Source organism: Triticum urartu, chromosome 7 (genome assembly GCF_003073215.2).
Source record: "Triticum urartu cultivar G1812 chromosome 7, Tu2.1, whole genome shotgun sequence".
Classification (NCBI taxonomy): Eukaryota; Viridiplantae; Streptophyta; class Magnoliopsida; order Poales; family Poaceae; genus Triticum; species Triticum urartu.
The window spans coordinates 6,218,313-6,239,162 of NC_053028.1; the positions used below are offsets into that span (position 1 = coordinate 6,218,313).

The following is a 20,850-nucleotide window of genomic DNA, read 5'->3' on the forward strand; positions in this document are numbered from 1 at the left end:
TACCAACAAGGAAGAAGAAGGGTTTTCGTCTCCCTGCATCCATCGCCCATCTGAGGACCCAAACGGCCAGTGCCGATGGACCTCCAGCCACCATAGCCCGCGACCTCGACGAGATCCGGGGATCCCCAACCCCGCTGGCTCCTAGACGAAGGCAAAAGCCTCGCCTGACCGCGAACGGAGCCCGGAGAAACTTATTCGGACGCGACACCACAGCAACGGCCTCGGCAGCGTCTCCCTCAACCCTAACCCTACCACACACCCACCTAGCGAACATACCCGAGGTTCCCCTCCCTCCCGCCGCCGGAGCGGCCGACGGAGAGAGAGGGAACCGGCGGCGTCACCGGCGGCGCGCAGGGAACCCTCGTCGCCTCCTAGATCGCCTCGTGCGATCCTAATCTTTCGGGCGGTTCCGTAAAACACTCATTTTCATGCAAGTCCCCCCGTCGTCCTTTTTCCTGACCTCCTCCTCCCGTGTCGTCCCCGCGGGCGACCGGGGGGAAACCCTAGGGCGCCGCCGTCCGGCCCCCCTCCCCTTCGTCTTCCTCCCTCGCCGCCGCCAGTTCGCACCGGCGGGCGAAGCCCATTGGGTGTTGGCGGCGGTGGGGTCTCGTCTCTCCCTGCTTGGGCGGCGGCGATGCAGGGCGCCTTGCTCGGGCGACGGCGCTGATCTTTGGGGGGCGCAGCGGCGTGGTTTCATGGTCCGGCGGCGGGGCTGCTGGCTCGTGGTGGTGGCGTGGAGGGCCTCGCGGTGGTGGTGGGCGCTCTCATGGCGGCGGTGGATCTGACGCGGTGGCGATGCAGGAGGTTGCGGGCGAGCCGGTTTTCGGCCAGATCCGACCGGATCTGTCGCCGGGGACCCGGCTGGTGGCGCAGGGCGGTGGCCGGGGCTCGTCATGGTCGCGGCTTCTGGAGGGGGCGGTGGCGGTTGCCGGCCTGCTCCTCGGATCTGGCCCATGGCCGTCGGTGGGGCCTCTGGGCGGTTCCTCGGGGCCCCGGCGTGGATGTGGGCTGCCACGGCATGGTGGTGGCTCACGGCGGTGGTCGGGGGCGTTTCACGGCGGCGGCCGGACTTCTTCGGCGTTGGCCCGTCGGTGAGTGTCCCCGTCGACCATCGATTCCTCTCCTCGTCGTTCGGGCACTACCTTCATCAAAGGGTTGGCCTTCTCCCGGTTGCGGTCCATCGCTTGTCTCGCGCCCGGCAGCAGGACCGACCTCGTCTCGCGCCTGGTAGAAAGACCGGACTCGTCTCGCGCCCGACAGCAGGACCGACTCGTCTCGCGCCCGACAGCAGGACCGGACTCGTCTCGCGTCCAGCAGCAAGACCGAGCTCGTCTCGCGCCCGGCGGCAGGACGAGCCGATGGAGGCCAGTTTTGGCCGGCCTAGTGGGTCTCGGCGCTGGGGGCTGCTCAGGAGTGCTAAAGGCGGGGCCTTTCCACCCATTTCTTTGGTTGGGGTAGCGATGGGTGGCGGGTGAGGTGGCGTCGAGGTCTTGAATGCCGGGGCAGCGGCCCTGATGGTGGTGATGCGGTGCTCACGGGCAGAGCTCGTGGCTTGGTGCTGTCCGGTGACTATGGTCGTGTGGGCGGCATGGTCGCCGGAGTGTAAGTCCGGTGGCGATGACTTTTGGCCGGGGTGAAAACCTGTTCTTTCTTCGGACAGACCGGCGGCGGCAAAACTCGTTCCCTTCTTGAAGGCGTTGTCGCGGCCATCATTGCCCGTCGTGTTGCTCCAGGGAAACTCTGACCCTCGGGTCGGGCGGTGGCGGCGCTCTGGTGTCATTTCCTTGGAGCCCACGGTTCGTCGTATGCGGTTTCATCTCTTCGCGGTGGCGTGTTCACGGTCGAGGCCCCGACTTCTTTTGTAGTGCTTGGGGTGGTGTCGCTGCGTTCAGCATCTATGTATCTTGTCTTGGGTGTGTGCGTGTGTTGTGGTGGCGTGCGTTTGTACCGGTGTGTTGTTGGTCATTACTTTATATATAAAACGGGGCGGAAGCCTTTTTCGGTAAACACTCGTTTTCAGACAAGCCAGCAAACTTTGAAGGAAAGTATAGTTCACTGGGCTCCTGCAGCTTCATCTAAGCAGAGGATTACCTCGAAGGTGCGTGTATTTCAGGATCGATTTGCCATGCCATCTCCGAAGTTTTCTCTGAAAACCATTTCTGAGCTTTCTCTGTCCATCACAAGGAGTAACTGCAACGAGGAGCAGATGCCGACACTGGATAAGGGAGCCTCTGCACCACGGGGTGGATCGGACGTCGCGGTTAGATGAAAGGGGGTCAATGGTGGGTTGATCGCCGTCTTGTGGTAAGGAAACGCCGGTGCTTTCTTTCGCGCTTCTTTGTGAGTGACGGACCAGCAGTCCACAGGCCATGCCTAAGCCTGAGATATGTTGCTATTCGGTTTACAGAAAGAAGAGGATAGCAGCTACACTAAGCTTGCAAGGATTCAGTTAATTACTGTCAAGCATGGTTCCGTGTTGATTGCAGTTACGGTCTTACGGAGGAGACCACAAGATTTAGTGACCATGGAAACACCCTCCCGACCGGACAACAGACGCTAACTCGCTGACTGACAGTACGACGTGTCAACTGTCAACGGAATAAACAATCAAAGCATATTTGAAATGCAGAGAAAATTGAAATAGTATCAAGTTTGGGTTAAGTCCATAGAAGATCTTGATCATAATGTAATTATTGTGGCAACTAAATATCACACACAGTAAAGACTAAAGAGCAACCAGAAAGGATGACTAATTAATTACTTCACCCGACAATTCACTAAATTTTGGGCTGAACAGAATGAAGAAAGTAGGCATCTGCAAATTCAGTGTCCAAAGAGAAACACAAGGTCAACCTTGCTGAATAAATCATGTTGAGGCAGGGAGCAACGAACAGAGCGGAGGAGTTGGAGAAGCACACCCATCATTACCCATGCCATGCCGTATCCTTAACGGAATCTCTTCATAGGTTTTTTTTGGCAAAATCTATTCTTAAGTGGTGTTGAAAAAATAATCACTTCATAAAACCTAATCCTTACAATTACCGATCTCCCTAGGAATATGGAAGTGTTAGAACCGGCATTCTACTAAAATATTTTTCAAATTTTTTAAAAAACACTCATAAAATTTATTTTTTGTGAACTTCCAAAAAATATTAATTGATTTTAAAAACACTCACGAATTTAAATAATTTACATAATTTAAAAGTTAACAAATATCAGAAAAAAATCATGGATTCTATAACATGTTCACGAGTTTAATACCTTTTCATGATTTTTTAGAAATGGTCGCGAAACTTTGAACAATGTTTGGGGACTAAAAAATGTTTTTAAATTTAAAACATGTTCACGAATACAGAAAAAATCATCACGGATTGTTAAAAAATGTTCACGATTTTGAACAAAACATTTACGAATTTGAAAAAGTTCAATAATTTAAGTTATTATTCCTGACCTTCAAAAACTAATCTTCATTCTGAATATATTGGCTAACTAGAAACAAATATAAAATTGAACATGAAAAAAGTAGAGGAAAGAATAAACAAAAACTGATTGGAACCTTCCCAAAACCGGGAGGACTGGACAACATCGCCAACCCAATAGCATCCAATGGGATCCACATTTGCTCGACAGCCTCTGTGCTATGCACAAATGTTCATTCCCATAATAACCCTTGAGAGGAAAAGGAAATTAATTCCAAAACAAAAGATGAGCGCGGCAAACTGTGCGTTAACTTCTAGTGAATAAAAAAACACTCAATTCCTTGGCACACAACAAAAAAAACACTCAATTCCTTGGCACACACAATAAAAAAACAAAAGATGTTTGCTAACTTATGCCATTAGGATAGTTCATTGTGTTTGGTTTCCTTCCATGCTAACTTATACATCGTGTTTACTACATTGCCTTGTCCTTTTTTTTGGTTCATGTCCATTGCTTGGCCGTCCCCAGGTTTGTGATTAGCCTGGTTTACTTAGAAAAAAAGGAAATAAAATATTTAGCCAGGCAGCCGGATTAGCCTGGTCCAGGCGTTCCTTTTCATGCGCCAGGCGGGCTGCAGCAGCGGAATGGAGATAATTAAGGCCTATGAGCTGTACGGTGTTCTCTTTGAAAATTCTTTAATCACCCAAGTCACATCAGTCAGGCAATGGACATGAACCAAAAAAATGTCTTCCTCTCAGGCTGTATTCAGGCAACATTTTTTTTTCCCAAGCACGATGGTAAGGCCTCTAACCAAACATGCCCTTTGTCTAGCCGGTTGCGAGGTGTAGCAACCGCTCGCCTCAAGGGTAAAAATGTTCGTACATACAAAAAAAAGATCATGTAGCGTGCTTTGTTTTTTAATTCCTTCACACAAATCCATAATTTTTGTTTTTCCGAGGTAGTAGTAATCCATATGACAGACATGGTAAACTACATGGATGCTGACATCACATTTTGTTGCTACCCCACACCTCGGTGGCTGTCACCGGAATCCCATCACCCATCAACCAACATCCCCTTCCCCCGCTCCTCCCTCTTTCTCCGTCGTGCAAACAACTAGTGAGACGGGGCGCCCCCTGCGTGGGAGGCAACACCATCTTCCCTTGATCCGATGCCGAGAGACTAGAACCACGGCGGCACACTGAGTTTCCTCATTGTATTACATTTTTGCATCCTAAAAAATTCAGCTCGATTTGTTTTTGAAACACTTTTTTTAACTCAAAAAAATTTCAGCTCAATTTAAATTTCAGGCTTTGCCCAAAACAGTGCTGTGAGCCCAATAACGCCCAGTAAAGCACAATAACACGGAGTAGGTTAATCTATCTATCTTACAAGCCGTTAATCTGGTGGGACCGAATTATTACGATGTAGATCGACTCATAAATTCTATTGTGAAAAACAATCTCAACGGTATAAGAAAAAACCTAAAAACCCAATCTCAGGTATCCATCTCTCTCTCTCTCACGTCTCTCTCTCTCAATCTCCCACGCCTCCTTAAAAAACAGTAAAAGAAAAAACCTAAAAAACCAATCTCAGGTATCCACCTCTCTCTCACGTCTCTCTCTCTCTCTCAATCTCTCACGCCTCCTAAGAAAATAAAAAATAATCCCTATCCATCTCTCTCTGGACTCCTCCTCCCTAAACCGCTCATCTCCCAACACCTCACGACTCTTACTCTAAAAACCCCCGCCGTGACTCCTCTTCTTGATCTAGGTTTCAGAAACTTCTCCCCTAAAATCACTACCGATTCCTTTCCTTCCTCTATATCCGAAAAAGCTGCCCCTCGATTCCACACGGCCGCTGTTTTCCCCTACTGTTCTTGCATGACCCCAAGAGCAGATTTGGTCGTGCTCTCCTTTGCTTATCGTAGGTGATGCCGCTGATTGCTTTCGTGGGCGCTTCCCCAATGGTGGCGAGGGCAGGATTCTGCTGCTGATTGCTTTGTGGGCGAACTCATGCTACACTGCTACGTCGCACGATGCACATGTGCGCAAGAGCAGATTTTTTTATGTTCAGTGTGAATCAACTACATGTGCATATGCGTGATGTTAGCTTAATTTTTTGTGCCTCTGGGCGCTCCCATTAGCTGAGGACTCAAGAAATCAGAAGATCAGGACAGAGACACTTGAGACGGTTATAGGCATCCCACTTCTCGGTGAGACAAACTGACGAGAAAAAAATTTGGTACAGTGGTGAGTGAACTGCTCCCTGATATCTTTTCTCGTAAAGTTCTATAATGCACGTATGGCATTCTGAGTACTCTTCTAAATTACTCTATCCTCTACTAGCAAGTTGAATGTGCTTTAAATTAGATCCCCTATGTTACATAAGAAAACATTAAAATATAGTTCCATTGGCTAAATTCCTTCCTTAGTTATAGTCACGTTCACAGAAAGTTTACCAATAATTTAGGTGATAGTTCAGAACAGTGTCAGTTTAGAGATTGACTAATTTATTCATAGTCAACAGTTTGATCTATCTTCACCCATATTAGATCATTGTTTTAGTTCTCTTTTGCAGCAATGATATATTACGCGTCAGATTTGTAGTTTTCTGCAGCTTTTAAGGACAAGTTCTTTCAGATTTTTGAGGTTTATGCAGGTTTTGTCAGACAAGTTAATTCATTCATTCATATAATCTTAGATTCACAATAACTTAAGTCCCTTACCATGTTGGTTTGCTCAAAGGTCAGAGTCACATGTAGTTGTCATCTGTCATGTAAATGACTGGATTCCAAAAAAAAATGATGAGAGCAAAGGAACTAGACTGATTACATGGACTTCAGAAGGTAAAGACAAGCAAGGATTGGGAACCCCACATTGCCACGTAAGTTCCTACTGTTAATATCAGAGAACATTCGCATTGCATCATATACATGCAACAAATTAACTGATGTTATGTCTGTCATAGGCAATGGCTATTACATCGCTGATACTGCACTTCTGGGTGTACGTGTAGCATATGCTTGCATTCATGCAAGCTCTCATGCCTGCCTCTTCTGCAGGTCCCCCTCCTAGCCATAGGCCCGCTGCAATTGTGGCATGGTGCCATGCTTTCTGCACCAAGCCTCTATAGAGTCCAGATAATCTCTGCCCCTTCTGATGGAGTTATCTCGATTAGCAATAATTAAATGCCCTGCCCATCGGATCATCCAGTGACTGACTATTCTTCAAGATTTTCATCTTACGTAAAGCCTCCCAGCCGTTGGGTTATCTCTGCTGCTTGGGTGCCGCCGTGTCCATTGGCAATGATGGAGTACCCTACTATGCTAATCATTGAGTGACTGATTTTTCTTGAAGTGGTCTTTACAAGATTGTTACCTGACATAAATACAAGAAGTTGCTTTAGCTTTGTGCTTGCTTCGTATCCATGGCATTGGTTGGGTTCTAAAATTTGGGAGCTACTTTGATTAGCATCTGGCACCAAAGATACCCGCACACATTAAACTGCTCGACCATCCAGAGGTTTGTGTTACTGCACTATGGTTTGGATATTTAGAATAAATGACATTCTGTTTGCATTACATCTTCAAATAAATTTTTTTTGTTAACTGAATGCAATTAGTTGCAAATTTTATACATGGATAATGAGCAGCTCATGTAATAGAGATTATTCGTGTCTCACTATTTCCATTATAGTATAACTATATATTTTCCTATAGTAGTGCGTTGCATGGCGAATGTTTTTGAGATCTCTAAATATCTCCATTCTCCTGGCTTAGTGGAACCTTTTCTGGCTATCAATGCATTATCTTGGTCCAAACTGCAACCTTAGAATTCTGAAGAGATTAAAATGTCATAATTTTTCATTCTGGTCATATATATAGATCATCAACATCTAAATTGTTTTCTTCTTACGATACTATTTCAGGTCAAATTGGTGCCGATACATTGTGTAACGGTTGCGATATGTTTGCTCGATCATGATGTTTTTCTACCAGTATTAGTATTTATAAACACTAGTAGAAAAGGGGGCAACGGTTCAGGCCAGAAAAGGCATTAATCCTGGTTTCGTTACGAACCGGGACTAATGTGAGCATTAGTCCCGGTTCGAGCAGCGAGGGCGTCGGAAAGGCATTACTCCCGGTTGAAATGGGACCTTTAGTCCCGGTTCGTGGCACGAACCGGTACTAAAGGGTGCGATGCCCATTAGTACCGGTTCGTGCCACGAACCGGTACTAAAGGCATTTTCAAACTCCCCCCCCCTGGATCGCCTTTTCAGTTTTTAAAAAAAAAGAAAATATGGAAATGTCAAAAAAATAAAAGAAAATAAGTTTCTCATGTGATATGTGGTCTAGTTGTTGGGAAAATTTGCAAATGTGAATTTTGACTTTATTTGCAAAATCTCTCTGAAATTTGTAAAAATGGGCATAACTTTTGCATACTAACTCGGATGAAAAAGTTTTTTATATGAAAAATCATCTACTCGAAAAGTTACATCCGAATTTAATCGGGGGAACCCCGTTAAACATTTTCAAAATCCTCAAAAACCTAACAGAAAAAAAGTTACGGGGCTTTTAAGATCTAGAGTGGAATAAATCGAAAAAAATTCAAACAGTGGGCAAACTATGGTCAAACTATGGTCAAACTAATTATTCTAGAATATTAGTGTTACTAAATAATTATTTCAGTTATTTCAATTTTGGTCAAATATGGTCAAACTGTGGTCAAAACTATGGTCAAACTGTGGTCAAACTATGGTCAAACTAATTATTCAAGAAATATTAGTGTTACTAAATAATTATTGTTTTTTAAAACAATAGTTTCAAACTCAAACAGTGAAATGTGTCACTTCATGCTCAAGCAAAATTCCTAAAGGTTAATAGGATTGACATCTTACTATTGTCAGGAAAACAACAAGTGCAGACTTGGAGCGAGGGAGAATAGAACCCGGAAGTTGAGAGTGCTCAGGCTGGGGGAGTGGGAGGATGGGTGACCGTTCGGGAAGTTAGATGATTTGGAATGATGAGGGGTGATTAGAGGATAAATTGAGAAGTGATGAGGGGTGGTGATTACAGACTAGAGGTTAAAATAATTCAGAATTTGAAAATAAAAAAAAATTCAAAAGAAAATTCAAATTTTTTTTTTCAAAAAAAATCATAAAATTTCCTTTAGTCCCGGTTGGTGTTACCAACCGGGACTAAAGGTGGAGCTCCACGTGGCCGCGCCCTTTAGTCCCGGTTCTGGATTGAACCGGGACTAAAGGGCCAAGGCATTAGTACCGACCCTTTAGTCCCGGTTCATGAACCGGGACTAAAGGCCCTCACCAACCGGGACAATAGGCCCCTTTTCTACTAGTGAAAGTATTCATTTTCTAACAATGTACATGTTGAATTGTTGATTCTGGTACATTCTTATACTCTTTAAGTACTGTCGGAACAATTGTAAAATTCTCCGCTTTTATTCGGTATAGGTTTATGGAACTAATGAATTAATTATTTTTTATTTTCCCAAAAAATGGGAATGTTCCATTTTTTGAAGGAAAATGGGCATATACCAATTCTGTACTTATATACTTTGGAGAATTTCAACCAGGCTAATTAGTATGAGAGTAGATTCTACACCCCAACTTGGTGCACCCACGCAAGAAAACATAGAAAAATATTTAAAAAAATCTATAACTTTGTGAGAATGATTATGAACAAATGTTACAGATGCTTGCAAAGTTTGGTGGTCAAATGACTTCCGAGGAGATCTGCAGAAAAAAAACAAAATTACTGAAAATGTATGTTTGCGCACAATTTGTAATTTTATCTTATTTTGTACAGAGCTCCTTGGAGGTCATTTGACCACCAGTCTTTGCAAGCATCTATTTCATTTGTTCGCAATCTCTTCCAGAAAGTTTTAGATTTTTCTAAATGTTTTTATATGTTATCTTTTGTGAGTGTAGCGTGGGTGCATCGAGCTGGGGTCAGCTACTATTTTCCCAATTATAGGTATAGACGTAATGAAATAAATATAATCTTTCATGTACTATACATACATGAGATTTTAGCTAAGTCAATTACTCCCTATTTTTTAAATTTAAGACAATTTGGACATAGCACGATAGTAACATTTTACTTTGAGTTTTGATTTTCATATCATATGCTAATAAATCATTGTAATCAAATATGATGTTGTGAAACTATTTTCTATAAATATTGAGTGATAGTATTATCATTGAACCAAACATAATATAACCAGAATGAGAGAAGGTTGTTAGTATGCTTCGGACTGCGCCATCCATTGACATTCAGATGTTGCACAAAATATTACTATGTTATATTTGGAGTCGCAAAGATGCAACATCGTATATCTTTCAGCATACAATAGCATAGACATAAAAACCTTTTAGCAAAAAGTAAATTTGTTTAACATACTTTATGTTGTTAAACCATATTTTGAGGCAGTTACATGTAGAAAACATCACATCCCTTTGTTTATGTAAATATTATCAGGGTATTTGGTAGCTCTACAGCTTCCCAAATATGGCCAACAAGCATACTTCTAGGGGAATTGTGAACGCATAACTGCTTCAACCATTTTCAAAATTCTTTAAACGATGACCCTCAGAACAATATTTTGATACTAAGTTCTCACAAGACTCATGAGTTTGGGAACATTATTTATACTAATTTCATTTGTTTTACCATCCGAAATTCTCCTATATATGAACTCCCATGTCTCCAAAGCTATATGAGTACACACACATCACTGCAAAATCACAAATCATTATATGGTCAATGTAGACAGCAAAATAATACTCTCACCATTGCAAAATGAACTAAAAGCAGTTAACTTATTTTGGAACAAAGAAAGTATATGACAACTAGCCCGTGCGTCGCACGGGTTTGCGACTAGTACTATTAAACCTTAGCCCCTGGCAGGCCCAGGCCGCACGCGTCGAGCAGCCGCTGCGGTAACTCTCTCTGTTGCCGCGTAGGACCGTCGGTGGCGCCGGCGGCGCAGCGAGTGGAGCGACGGCGTCTCCCGCCGACCACGTGCATCACGGGGTGGGGCAGCGGGCGGTGAGCAGGTTCGCCCCTCAGCTTGCCGCAAAGCTCTGTTTCCAGGGCGGAGCGGCGTCGGAGCTTGCCGCAAACTCTGTTTCTCTTTCCGGGGTGGTGCAGCATCGTCTTCTTGCGGTGGCGACTCCGTGAGGCCTCCGGTGCAAGCCCAGGTTTGTTCCCCAGATCCTTGGTCCAAGCTCCCAACTCTTAAACTTAGGAATGGAGAACTGTGACTGAGTTGGCAGATTTTCGGTGTGGTCGCAGCAGGTTTGTCATGTCGACGTTCGCCGGCGTGTCCGTCCTTGACGGCGACAAGCCGTGCTCTTGCGTAACGTCGGGCGTCGGCGCGCGCCAGTGCCGGCGCGAGCAGCGTGTAACACCTGCTCGTGGTCAAGGGCTACTCTGGTATAAAAAAAGAGTTGCCCAACGGCGAGAGCTGGTGCACTGAATTGTTCAGGGTGGGAGGCCATGAGTATTCCATCGAGTACTATCCTAATGGCGCAAACCCAAACTGTGCCGACTCCATTTCGCTCGATATTACCCATTTATATGACGAATATGTCGAAGAGGGTGTGGAGGCCAAGTTCAGTTTCAGTCTCGTCGATGACGTCGAGAAGCAGATGCCGACGTACATCCGTGCGACTCGTAAAACCCATGACTTCCGCAGATGTGACCTTGTTGGGGTTGCCACAAGTTCATGAGAGAAGCTGCCCTTGAGCGATCAGCCAGTCTAAAGTCTGATTGTTTCACCATCCGGTGTGATATTGTGGTGTGCAAGGACAACACGCCAGATGCCATTGGCTCCGGCACCGGTACCGAGGTTCTCCTGCCTGACATGCACCAACATTTTAGCGATCTCCTTCGGAATAAGGTGGGTGCTGATGTGACATTCGAGGTCGGCGGCAAGACGTTTGCTGCACACCGGTGTGTGCTCGCTGCCAGGTCTGAAGTGTTCATGGCGCACCTCTTTGGCACCGCTACGTCCAATGTCATACACATCACAAATATGGAAACTAAAGTGTTTAGGGCTTTGCTTTGCTTCATCTACACAGACTCTTCTCCTGAGATGGAGGACATCATGGAGGAGGATGAAATGCCACGAGTTGTGGAACAAGGACAAGTAGAGAAAGTTGTGGACAAGAAAATGTCAGAAGTTGCGGAGCCAACACAAGAAGAGGCGGTAGAGGATGAAATGCTTCTGCAATGGCTGCAAGACTTGTTTGTGGCGGCAGACAGATACAATCTCCAGCGGCTCAAGTTCATATGTGAAAAGCAGTTGTGTGAGCATGTAGGTGTGAGCTCGGTGGTGTCCACTCTTGCTCTAGCCGAGCAGCACCACCGCCATGGATTGAAGGAGGCATGCTTGAAGTTTATCCAAGTCCTATCTCCCTCGTGTTTGTAGACACTAATGGCTACTGATGGCTGGGGCATATAGCTACGACCTACCCCTCTGTTTTGTACGAGCTCATTGCCATGCTTGCTTCAAACCAGCGGAAATGACACTCTGGTATGCATGTTCTTCAAGTGACACTCTTTTGCATATATAGCTCATCCTATATCGATATCGTAGTTTGTTCGTTTTGCTTCTAATTGTCTCGTCAGACATTGCATGTATGCTGAATTAGAAAAATCCAACATATTGGTATATTGTCTCTTCATGTGAGGAGGAGGAGAGGTAACGGGAGGGAGAGGCGGCTAGGGTTTGGAGTGGCCAGCCCCAGCTCCCCTCCCCTCTTTATATAGGGGTGAGGGAGGGGCCGGCCAGTCCTAGCCCTCCTCCAAGGGAGGGGTGGCAGCCAAGGGAAGTGCCTTTCCCTCCTAGGCTAGGGTGGCGCCTCCCGCCCTTAGGGTTTCCCCATCCCTGGCTACATGGGCTAGGTAGGGTCTGGTGCGCCTGGCCTAATAAGGCCAAGGCGTCCTCTACATTTCATGTTGGCCTATGGGGCTGGTGGAACCCACTTGTGGACCCCTTCGGAACCTTCCCAACACAATACCGAAAAAAACTAAACTTTTTCCGAAACCCCGATAACAACTTTCTATATATAAATCTTTACCTCCGGACTCCGAACAACCTTCGGACTAAGCATCATAATTATCCCAATACTACCCTAGCGTTACCAAACATTACGTGTGTGACCCTAGCTACGGGTTCGAGAACATGCAGACATAACCGAGACTCTTCTCTGGTAAATAATCAATAACAGGAGCTGGATGCCCGTATTGACTCCCACATATTCAATGAAGATCTTTATCAGTTTGAACCATGATGTCAAGGATTCAAACAATCCCGTATACAGTTCCCTTTGTCCAGCGATATGTCACTTGCCTGAGAAAAACTCACCAAATGGTAGAACTGGAGGCGTTTGCACATCGACCCAGATGTCTATATTACCTTCAATATCATCTTCCGGACGAATATCAAAGGTGATAACCATATCAGGCTAAAATGCATAAGCTTTGCATAGTGCTTGCCAAGTTTTGCATTTAAAATGGGTGTATGTGTCTCCATTATATAATTTGACGTTGAAAGTATACCCATGCTCCGTCTTCAAGTAAACTCTCTTTACCTCCATATCATCTATAGCACTAAAACCTATCTTATCCAAGACAAAAATTCTTGCATGGCAGGGGATGCGCTATAGTAGAATAGTGAAAATTTAAAATTATAAGTTGAAGCAAATGAAGCATAAGTTTTGCATTCAAATAATAATTGACAAAGTGACTTACTGTATCAACTTCGAATGTCTCATCCAGCTTGATGCTGAAGCGCCTACCATCAACAAGGAAATTTTGGTCGCACAGGCCGCGCTGGTCTTCACAGTGTTCGCACAAAATAAAATCTTTTTCGTCGTCAGATGACATTTCCTATGTTCATATAGGTGAAACATTAAACACCTATATCTAGCCAAATATATATTCATCTAACATTTGACATTAATATATCTAACTATATATTCAATTGACATTACTATATATTTAACTTTTCTATCTAATTCATCTGACATTCGACATTAATCTAACATTTATATAAACTCAAAATATATAAAAAATTAAATAAACATAAAAACTCATTAACAAATAATATTTTAATTAGATCATCAAATCTCAGATACCTAAATTTTTCTTACTAAAAATAAACTAGTTATATTAATTATTGAACTAGTTCAAATCTCATATACCTAAATTTTCTTACTAAAAATAAACTAGTTATATTAATTATTCAACTAGTTCTAATCTCTAGTTCGACAATTTTTCTATCTAGCTAATTCATCTAACATTCGACATTAATTTAACATTCGATCATCTAATTAACTTTTCTGAAAAACAGAAAATAAGAAAAAAAAATGTGTGTGTGTATGTGTGTATACGTATATGTGTGTACGTATGTGTGTATGTGTGTGTATGCGTGTGTGGTATATGCATGTGTGTGTGTGTGCATGCGCGCCACCCCGTACGTACGAGCGGGGGCGCCGGCGTACGGGGCGGGGGCGGCGGCGTACGGGGCGCGGGGGCGGCGGCGTACGGGGCGGGGGCGCCGGCGTTCGGGGCGGCGGCGGGGACGGACGGCGGCGCGCGGCGTTCGGGGCGGACGGCGCGCGGCGCGGCGGCCGGGTACGCGCGAGGAGAGAGCGAGATACGTACAGATGGCGGCGCGAGACGACGACGGACGGCGGCGCGCGGCGTTCGGGGCGGCGGCGGGGACGACGACGACGACGACGGACGACGGGCGGCGACGACGACGGACGACGGGCGGCGACGACGGGAGCGGCGCGCGAGAGGTTGACGAAAGAAGTGGGGAAATGTAACTGAAATTTCGTAAGTGCTGTATATATGGGGTGAGCCTTTAGTACCGGTTGGAGCCACCAACCGGTACTAAAGGCCTACTTTGGCCAGGCAAAGAGGCGGGAAGAGCAGGCCTTTAGTACCGGTTGGTGGTTCCAACCGGTACTAAAGGGGGGGCCTTTAGTACCGGTTGGAGCCACCAACCGGTACTAAAGGCCTTGCGCTGCCACCCCAAAGTTTAGTCCCACCTCGCCCGGCGAAGGGCAGCCGCACTGGTTTATAAACCCAACCGCGGCTACCTTTTCGAACTCCTATATATAGCAGGCTTCTGGGCCTAATTAATTAGGGCACGCTGCCCTGTGGGTCTGCTGGCCCTCCTGGGCCTGCATTTGCACACCCTAGGTCTGGTAGACCCACAGGGCAGTGTGCCAACAAATTTGCTATATAGTTTTTTCTTTTCTGCATTACTTATTTTCTTTTATTTATTTTTGAGTAGTTTTTATATAGTTTTTTCTTTTCTGCATTATTTATTTTCTTCTATTTATTTTTGAGTAATTTTTTTGTATGGTTTTTTTATTTTCTGCATTATTTATTTTTGTATAGTCCGAAACCCTGATACTCGGAAAGAGTTTGTCCAATTTGTACACGAAGTGCGTCCAGTTTTTGCCGTGACCCTCTCTACTCTTTCGTGCATGCTATGCCGGTGATATGATGATACCATGCCAAGTTTCAACATTTTCAGGATTCATTTTGTAGTGATTTTCAATTTCACGGTCATTTAGCTCTCTAAACAATTAGGTAAATGACCGAAAAACAACAAATGATGTCAGAATATGTTCGAAATTGATGACGCCGCTTTAAATGCTGCATACTGAACACAAAAGAAGTCCGGAGTTTAAATAAGTTATTAAAAATAAAAAAGAGGTGCAATGCTGGTTAATTTGCTTCAAGCCATTCGGAATAGTGTAGACTGCACTGCACATAGCTCAGTGCAATCTATGCTATTCCGCAAGGCTTGAAGCTAATCAACATGTAGGTGAGCATTGCAACTCTTCGTCATTGTCTGTGCACTCACGGCTTATAAACCGCTCATACTGCCTCTCTCTTGGCGAAGATCACAAGATAGTTTGGTTAAATTGCATTACTTGTAAGTCCAGTTAACATGGATGCTTATGATGCAAGAGCAACAACAAAAGTGAAAATTTGGCACAAATAGGTAGTTGTGTAACTAAAATAGGTAGGAGGAGAGATAGCTCTTATGTCACAAAAAAGAAGTTGTATCAAACCTTTTATGTCGGATCTAGAACAAACCAATCGGTATCGCCATCATACAGCCCAACCGTGGCTCGTGATGCATATATATGCATATCAAATGCACGGTTGGACGTATGATGGCGAATCCGAATGATTTGTATTCAGTCGATGAAGTGGTAGATGTATGCAGTCGATGAACTGGTAGATGTATGTAGTCGATGAACTGAAAGACTTATGCAGGGAAGGCGAGAGGTGGGCTAGCTATATATAGGGTCGTCTTGCTCACAAAGTGATTGTGGTAGTTTCGATCCAACGACTCACATGAGCTAGGAAGAAACACACCCTTGATCCAACGACTCGCAAGAGCTAGAAAGAAACACACGATCCGTGTGATTCTTCCTGATTGGTGGGATGCACATTAGTACCCACTCCGGACTCCGAAACTCTGATACCCGGAAAGAGTTTGTCCAGTTTGTACACGAAGTGCGTCCAGTTTTTGCCGTGACCCTCTCTACTCTTTCGCGCATGCTATGCGAGTGATATGATGATACCATGCCAAGTTTCAACATTTTCAGGATTCATTTTGTAGTGATTTTCAATTTCACGGTCATTTAGCTCTCTAAACAATTAGGTAAATTACCGAAAAACAACAAATGATGTCAGAACATGTTGGAAATTGATGACGTCGATTTAAATGCTGCATACTGAACACAAAAGAAGTCCGGAGTTTAAATAAGTTATTAAAAATAAAAAAGAGGTGCAATGCTGGTTAATTTGCTTCAAGCCATTCGGAATAGTGTAGACTGCACTGCACATAGCTCAGTGCAATCTATGCTATTCCGCAAGGCTTGAAGCTAATCAACATGTAGGTGAGCATTGCAACTCTTCATCATTGTTTGTGCACTCACGGCTTATAAACCGCTCATACTGCCTCTCTCTTGGCGAGGTGGGACTAAAAACAGCTTGCCATAACCTCATTAGTACCGGTTCGTGGTAAGAACCGGCACTAAATGGTGATGGTGGGGCCATAGCCTGACCGCAGGCTGATGCAGCCTCTTTAGCACCGGTTCATGGCATGAACCGGTACTAAAGGTTCGCCACGAACCGGTACTATTGATCGCCGCCACGAACCGGCACTAATGTACACATTAGTGCCGGCTCTAATTCAAACCGGCACTAATGTGCTTCACGTTTGACCATTTTTCTACTAGTGTCAGTTGGCGCGGCAATCTAGTCTAGTTGCACACATATTGATGTTTAGTTGGCAGGACACTAGTTGCACACATATACTCAGTTGGTGCGGCAATGTAGTCTAGTTGCACACACATTAATGTTTAGTTGGCAGGACAATTGGCACACACATATACTCAGTTGACGCGGCAATCTAGTCTAGTTGCACACACATTGATGTTTAGTTGGCAGGAAGACTAGTTCGTCGAAACATCCCCATGCGGGATCTACTTTTGAAGAGCACATCGCGAGGGTTTCAATGGTGAAAACGGATCTGAATTTCGACATGTCGTTTAGAAGATATGTCTTTTATAATTTTGAAAACCAAAAAATAATGCACAAGGGGCGGATATGAGGAACATTAATACAGTGGCATACAGATATCCATCACGTGAGAAGAGACCATATATGACAGGGACTAGACGTGTTGCCTTTTTCTGAACCAGGCGACAGGCGCTTACTTTTTTTAGCCGGCCGCTTACGAGCGCTAATGAGCCGCCGGCCGCCAGCTAGACGCGCCCAAAAAAAAATTTAAATAAATAACAATTGGGCAAGACGCGTGGCCGCGCTCTGCGTATAAATAAATAACCCGACTGGCCCGGCACAGCTGAGTAAATCATCTTTGTTATCTCAAAAAACAAATCTACTACATGAACGAGTGTTATAAGAACTAACTATCAGGCGCTACAGATCTCAAGAAATTTTTTTACAGATCTCAAACATTGATTTGAATTTTCAAATGTGATTTCTTTCTGATTGTTTATTTACTGGTTTTACTTTTCTTCTTTGTTTTAAATAGAAGTTTTTAAAAATTGTTAGCGTTTTGAAATAAATGTTTGGCATTTAAAAATTTCAACAATTGTTCATTTTCTTCAAACATACTGTTCCCATTTCAAAAATTGTTCATGTTTATAAAAATGTTCAAGAATCAAATAATCACGTTTTATAAAAAAAATTCAAGAATCGAGGCTTTCGGCCACCCAGGATGCTAGCCTCCTTGGCGGACTTACCGATGGACGGGGAAGCCCCTCGTGGCTACCGATAGAGAAGTTCGTCACATAAAACCACTCTTCCCACAAGACCTCCGCCGTTTTGGTGAAGGGGCCATCGGTCCAGATCACGGGGAAGTGTTTTTTTTACTTCCACGAAAGGCATAGTCGTGTCTTTCTGAAAAGGAAAAAAAATCTTCAACGAGAATTACATATTTACTTTTCGTGGAGTCACATATTTGCTTTCTAGAGATACAAGGTCGTGCTTCTCGGGAAAGGAAAAACACTTTTTTTTACTTTCACGATAGACACATATTACTTTTTGTGAAGGCCCGGATTTGCATCCGTGAGATGCACGGTCATGCCTCACGGAAAGAAAAAAAATATTTTTTTCCGCGAGAGGCATAAATTTATTTCTTGTGAAGGCACGGATTTACTTCAACGAGAGGCAAGGTCGGCCTCTCGGAAAGAAAAAAATATTTTTTTTTCGCGAGAGGCACAAATTTATTTCTCGTGAAGGCACGGATTTACTTCGATGAGAGGCGCGGTCGTGCCTCCCGGAAAGAAAAAAACGCATTTTCTTCTCTTCCTTCCACGAGAGGTAAATACTTAACTTATTTCTTGTGGAGACACGGATCTTCCGTGAATGGCACAGTCGTGCTCCTCGGAAAGAAAAAACATGCTTCCGATTCAATTTTTTTGTCTGGTTTTCTCCGTGAAAAAACGTCATCAGAACTTATCAACATGAGATCTACTCCCTCCGTTCAGAATTACTTGTCATGGAAATGGATGTATCTAGACGTATTTTAGTTCTAGATACATCCATTTTCGAGACAAGTAATTCCAAACGGAGAGGTAATTTGGAAGATCTTGACGTGGGAAATCCAATGATAAAAATGATTTAAAATTTAGACGCACGCTTTTGATAGATAAAACGTTCTACGAATCTAGAAAAAAAAAGAAACTCCAGCTTGCAACAACCAACGTACATGTAATATTTGTCGCAATCTGAAAAGATTAAAGAGAGCTTTGCACAGCGTACTTTATAATTACTGATTTCGGCTGTCTCTGTCTGTGCCTACGTCGACGTGGTGTGAATACACGCGTCCTTCTGCCGCACATTAGCCGGGGATTCGCCGATCGCGACTGGCTCCCAAAACCCTATTCTATCTGCAGTACTGCCCCCGACGTGTGTGGCTGACATATGGGCTCAGTTGCAATCTGGCCCACACATCAGTGACCCAAAACCGTACACGGTCGGTGAAGCGCGCACTACACCATCAATGCACAACCTATTTAGACTTGCCCGGCCCGGATGGTCATGGCTGACATATGGGCTCACTTGCAATCTGGCCCACATATCAGTGACCCAAAACCGTACATATGGGCTCACTTGCAATTTGGCCCACATATCAGTGACCCAAAACCGTACACGGTCGGTGAATCACGAACTACACCATTAATGCACAACCTATTTAGACTTGCCCGGCCCGGATGGTCACGGTACACTACACCATCCATTACCACCCTGATTGATTGACTAGCTATACTAGTGATAGTATACTCTTTGCAAGCGGCAACGGAACGGCAGTGGCCTCTGATCTGGAGTTCCGAACCGAGGTACAAATACTCTTTTTTTACACGAAATCATATTTTGGTGTACACATGTAATCCCTCTCGTTCATATATTTGTCTTGGGGATGTCCCTTTTATATGTACTAAAATACTACTCCATTTTTTCCTAGTTTATTAGTGCGTACTACTCCCTTCGTTCCTAAATACTTATCTTTTTAGACATTTCAAATGACTACTACATACGAATGTATGTAGACATATTTTAGAGTGTAGATTCATTCATTTTGCTCCGTATGTAGTCACTTGTTGAAATGCCTAGAAAGACGAGTATTTAGAAACGGAGGAAGTACTTTTTTAGAAAAATATCGAACAATGCAAACTTTGACCAACTATATAAAGAAATTATTTGCATATATACAATTAAGCTTATATTGTGTGAAAATATATGTCTTAGGAAGTGTCTACTAATTGTATTTAATAGATTCTACTAGTACTCCCTTTGTTTTATATTAAGTGTGGCTGATTTGTCGGAGAGAGTAGATGTGGATAGTTTACACATAGTGTGGCTTTCACACAAAAGCCAGTACACCCATGGAGTACTTTGGTACCTACCCTAATCATCAAAATCTAAAAAAAAACTGTCGAAATATTTGACTTTAATAAGCTCTAAAGAAAAATGGGGTCCACTGGTCAGCCCCTACATGGGTCTCCTTTTGTTTGTGGCCATCTCCTATCTGGACTGGACATGGAATGGATCCCCACTGCCACCTCCAACGCCGCCGCCGCCGCCGCCAACGGCCGTCCTTCCAAATCTCCACCCATACATCCATGGTCTGTCGGCGGGAATGCCTCCCGATTTGGAGCCAGAGAGGCGGGAGACGCCCGCCGTCGCTGTGGTTGCGCAAGCGAGAGGAGGGTGAAGTGCCGTTGACCCGTCGTGGGAGGCGGCCGCAGCATGACGGCCGGACGGCACCACGAATTCCGCGGGTCGACCTTCCAAAGCCAAACCCCTCACCGCTTGGAGCCCCCGTGCCACATACTGCGGCCTTCTTCTCCAACTCCGTCCGCCTTCATCTCCACCGCCGGTGATCCACAGTCAAATTCCTTTCCTTCACACGTTCGCCTACGGTCCCTCTACTTTTCCCCTCAACTAATTTGATGCCCCCTCTCTGCTCCCTCCCTGTTCCAAGCCCTGACTAAATTGAACAGCTTCCTCTCTACTCTACAGCAGCAGGTGAGATTCAGCTTCTGAATGTTATCATGTATTTGCACTAGTAGCTGAATCCTAGTAGAATGTCTTGCTGCAGACATAAGAGTGACAGTAGGTGCAGGCTACAGCAAGTTTACCATCATTTCAATCATTTCATTTTTGAAGAACCATGCTGAAAGCCCGAAATACATTGTGCACACTGAAAATTACCAAGGTCTCGTTGTCTCTCACTCAAAGCTTGAAGCAAGTTCCTCAACTATTTCAAAAGGCCCAAACATTCTTCAGATTTGCTGACCTTTCTAGTGGCTGTCAACTTTTGGCTTTCAAACTCAAAATAG

At 44.5% G+C, this 20,850-nt stretch overlaps 1 protein-coding gene and 1 pseudogene across 1 annotated transcript in view; both read left to right on the forward strand.

Moving 5' to 3' along the window:
• The window catches only part of LOC125518038 (disease resistance protein RGA2-like), an 8,060-nt gene extending 5,492 nt beyond the window's left edge, over nucleotides 1–2,568 (forward strand). Inside the window, exon 4 of the mRNA XM_048683002.1 lies at nucleotides 2,487–2,568. Coding sequence (XP_048538959.1) covers nucleotides 2,487–2,568 — 82 coding nt within the window. The remainder of the gene's footprint in view (nucleotides 1–2,486) is intronic.
• Nucleotides 2,569–2,798: 230 nt separating this feature from the next.
• LOC125518039 lies at nucleotides 2,799–11,971 on the forward strand (annotated as a pseudogene).
• The last annotated feature ends 8,879 nt before the right edge of the window (nucleotides 11,972–20,850 follow it).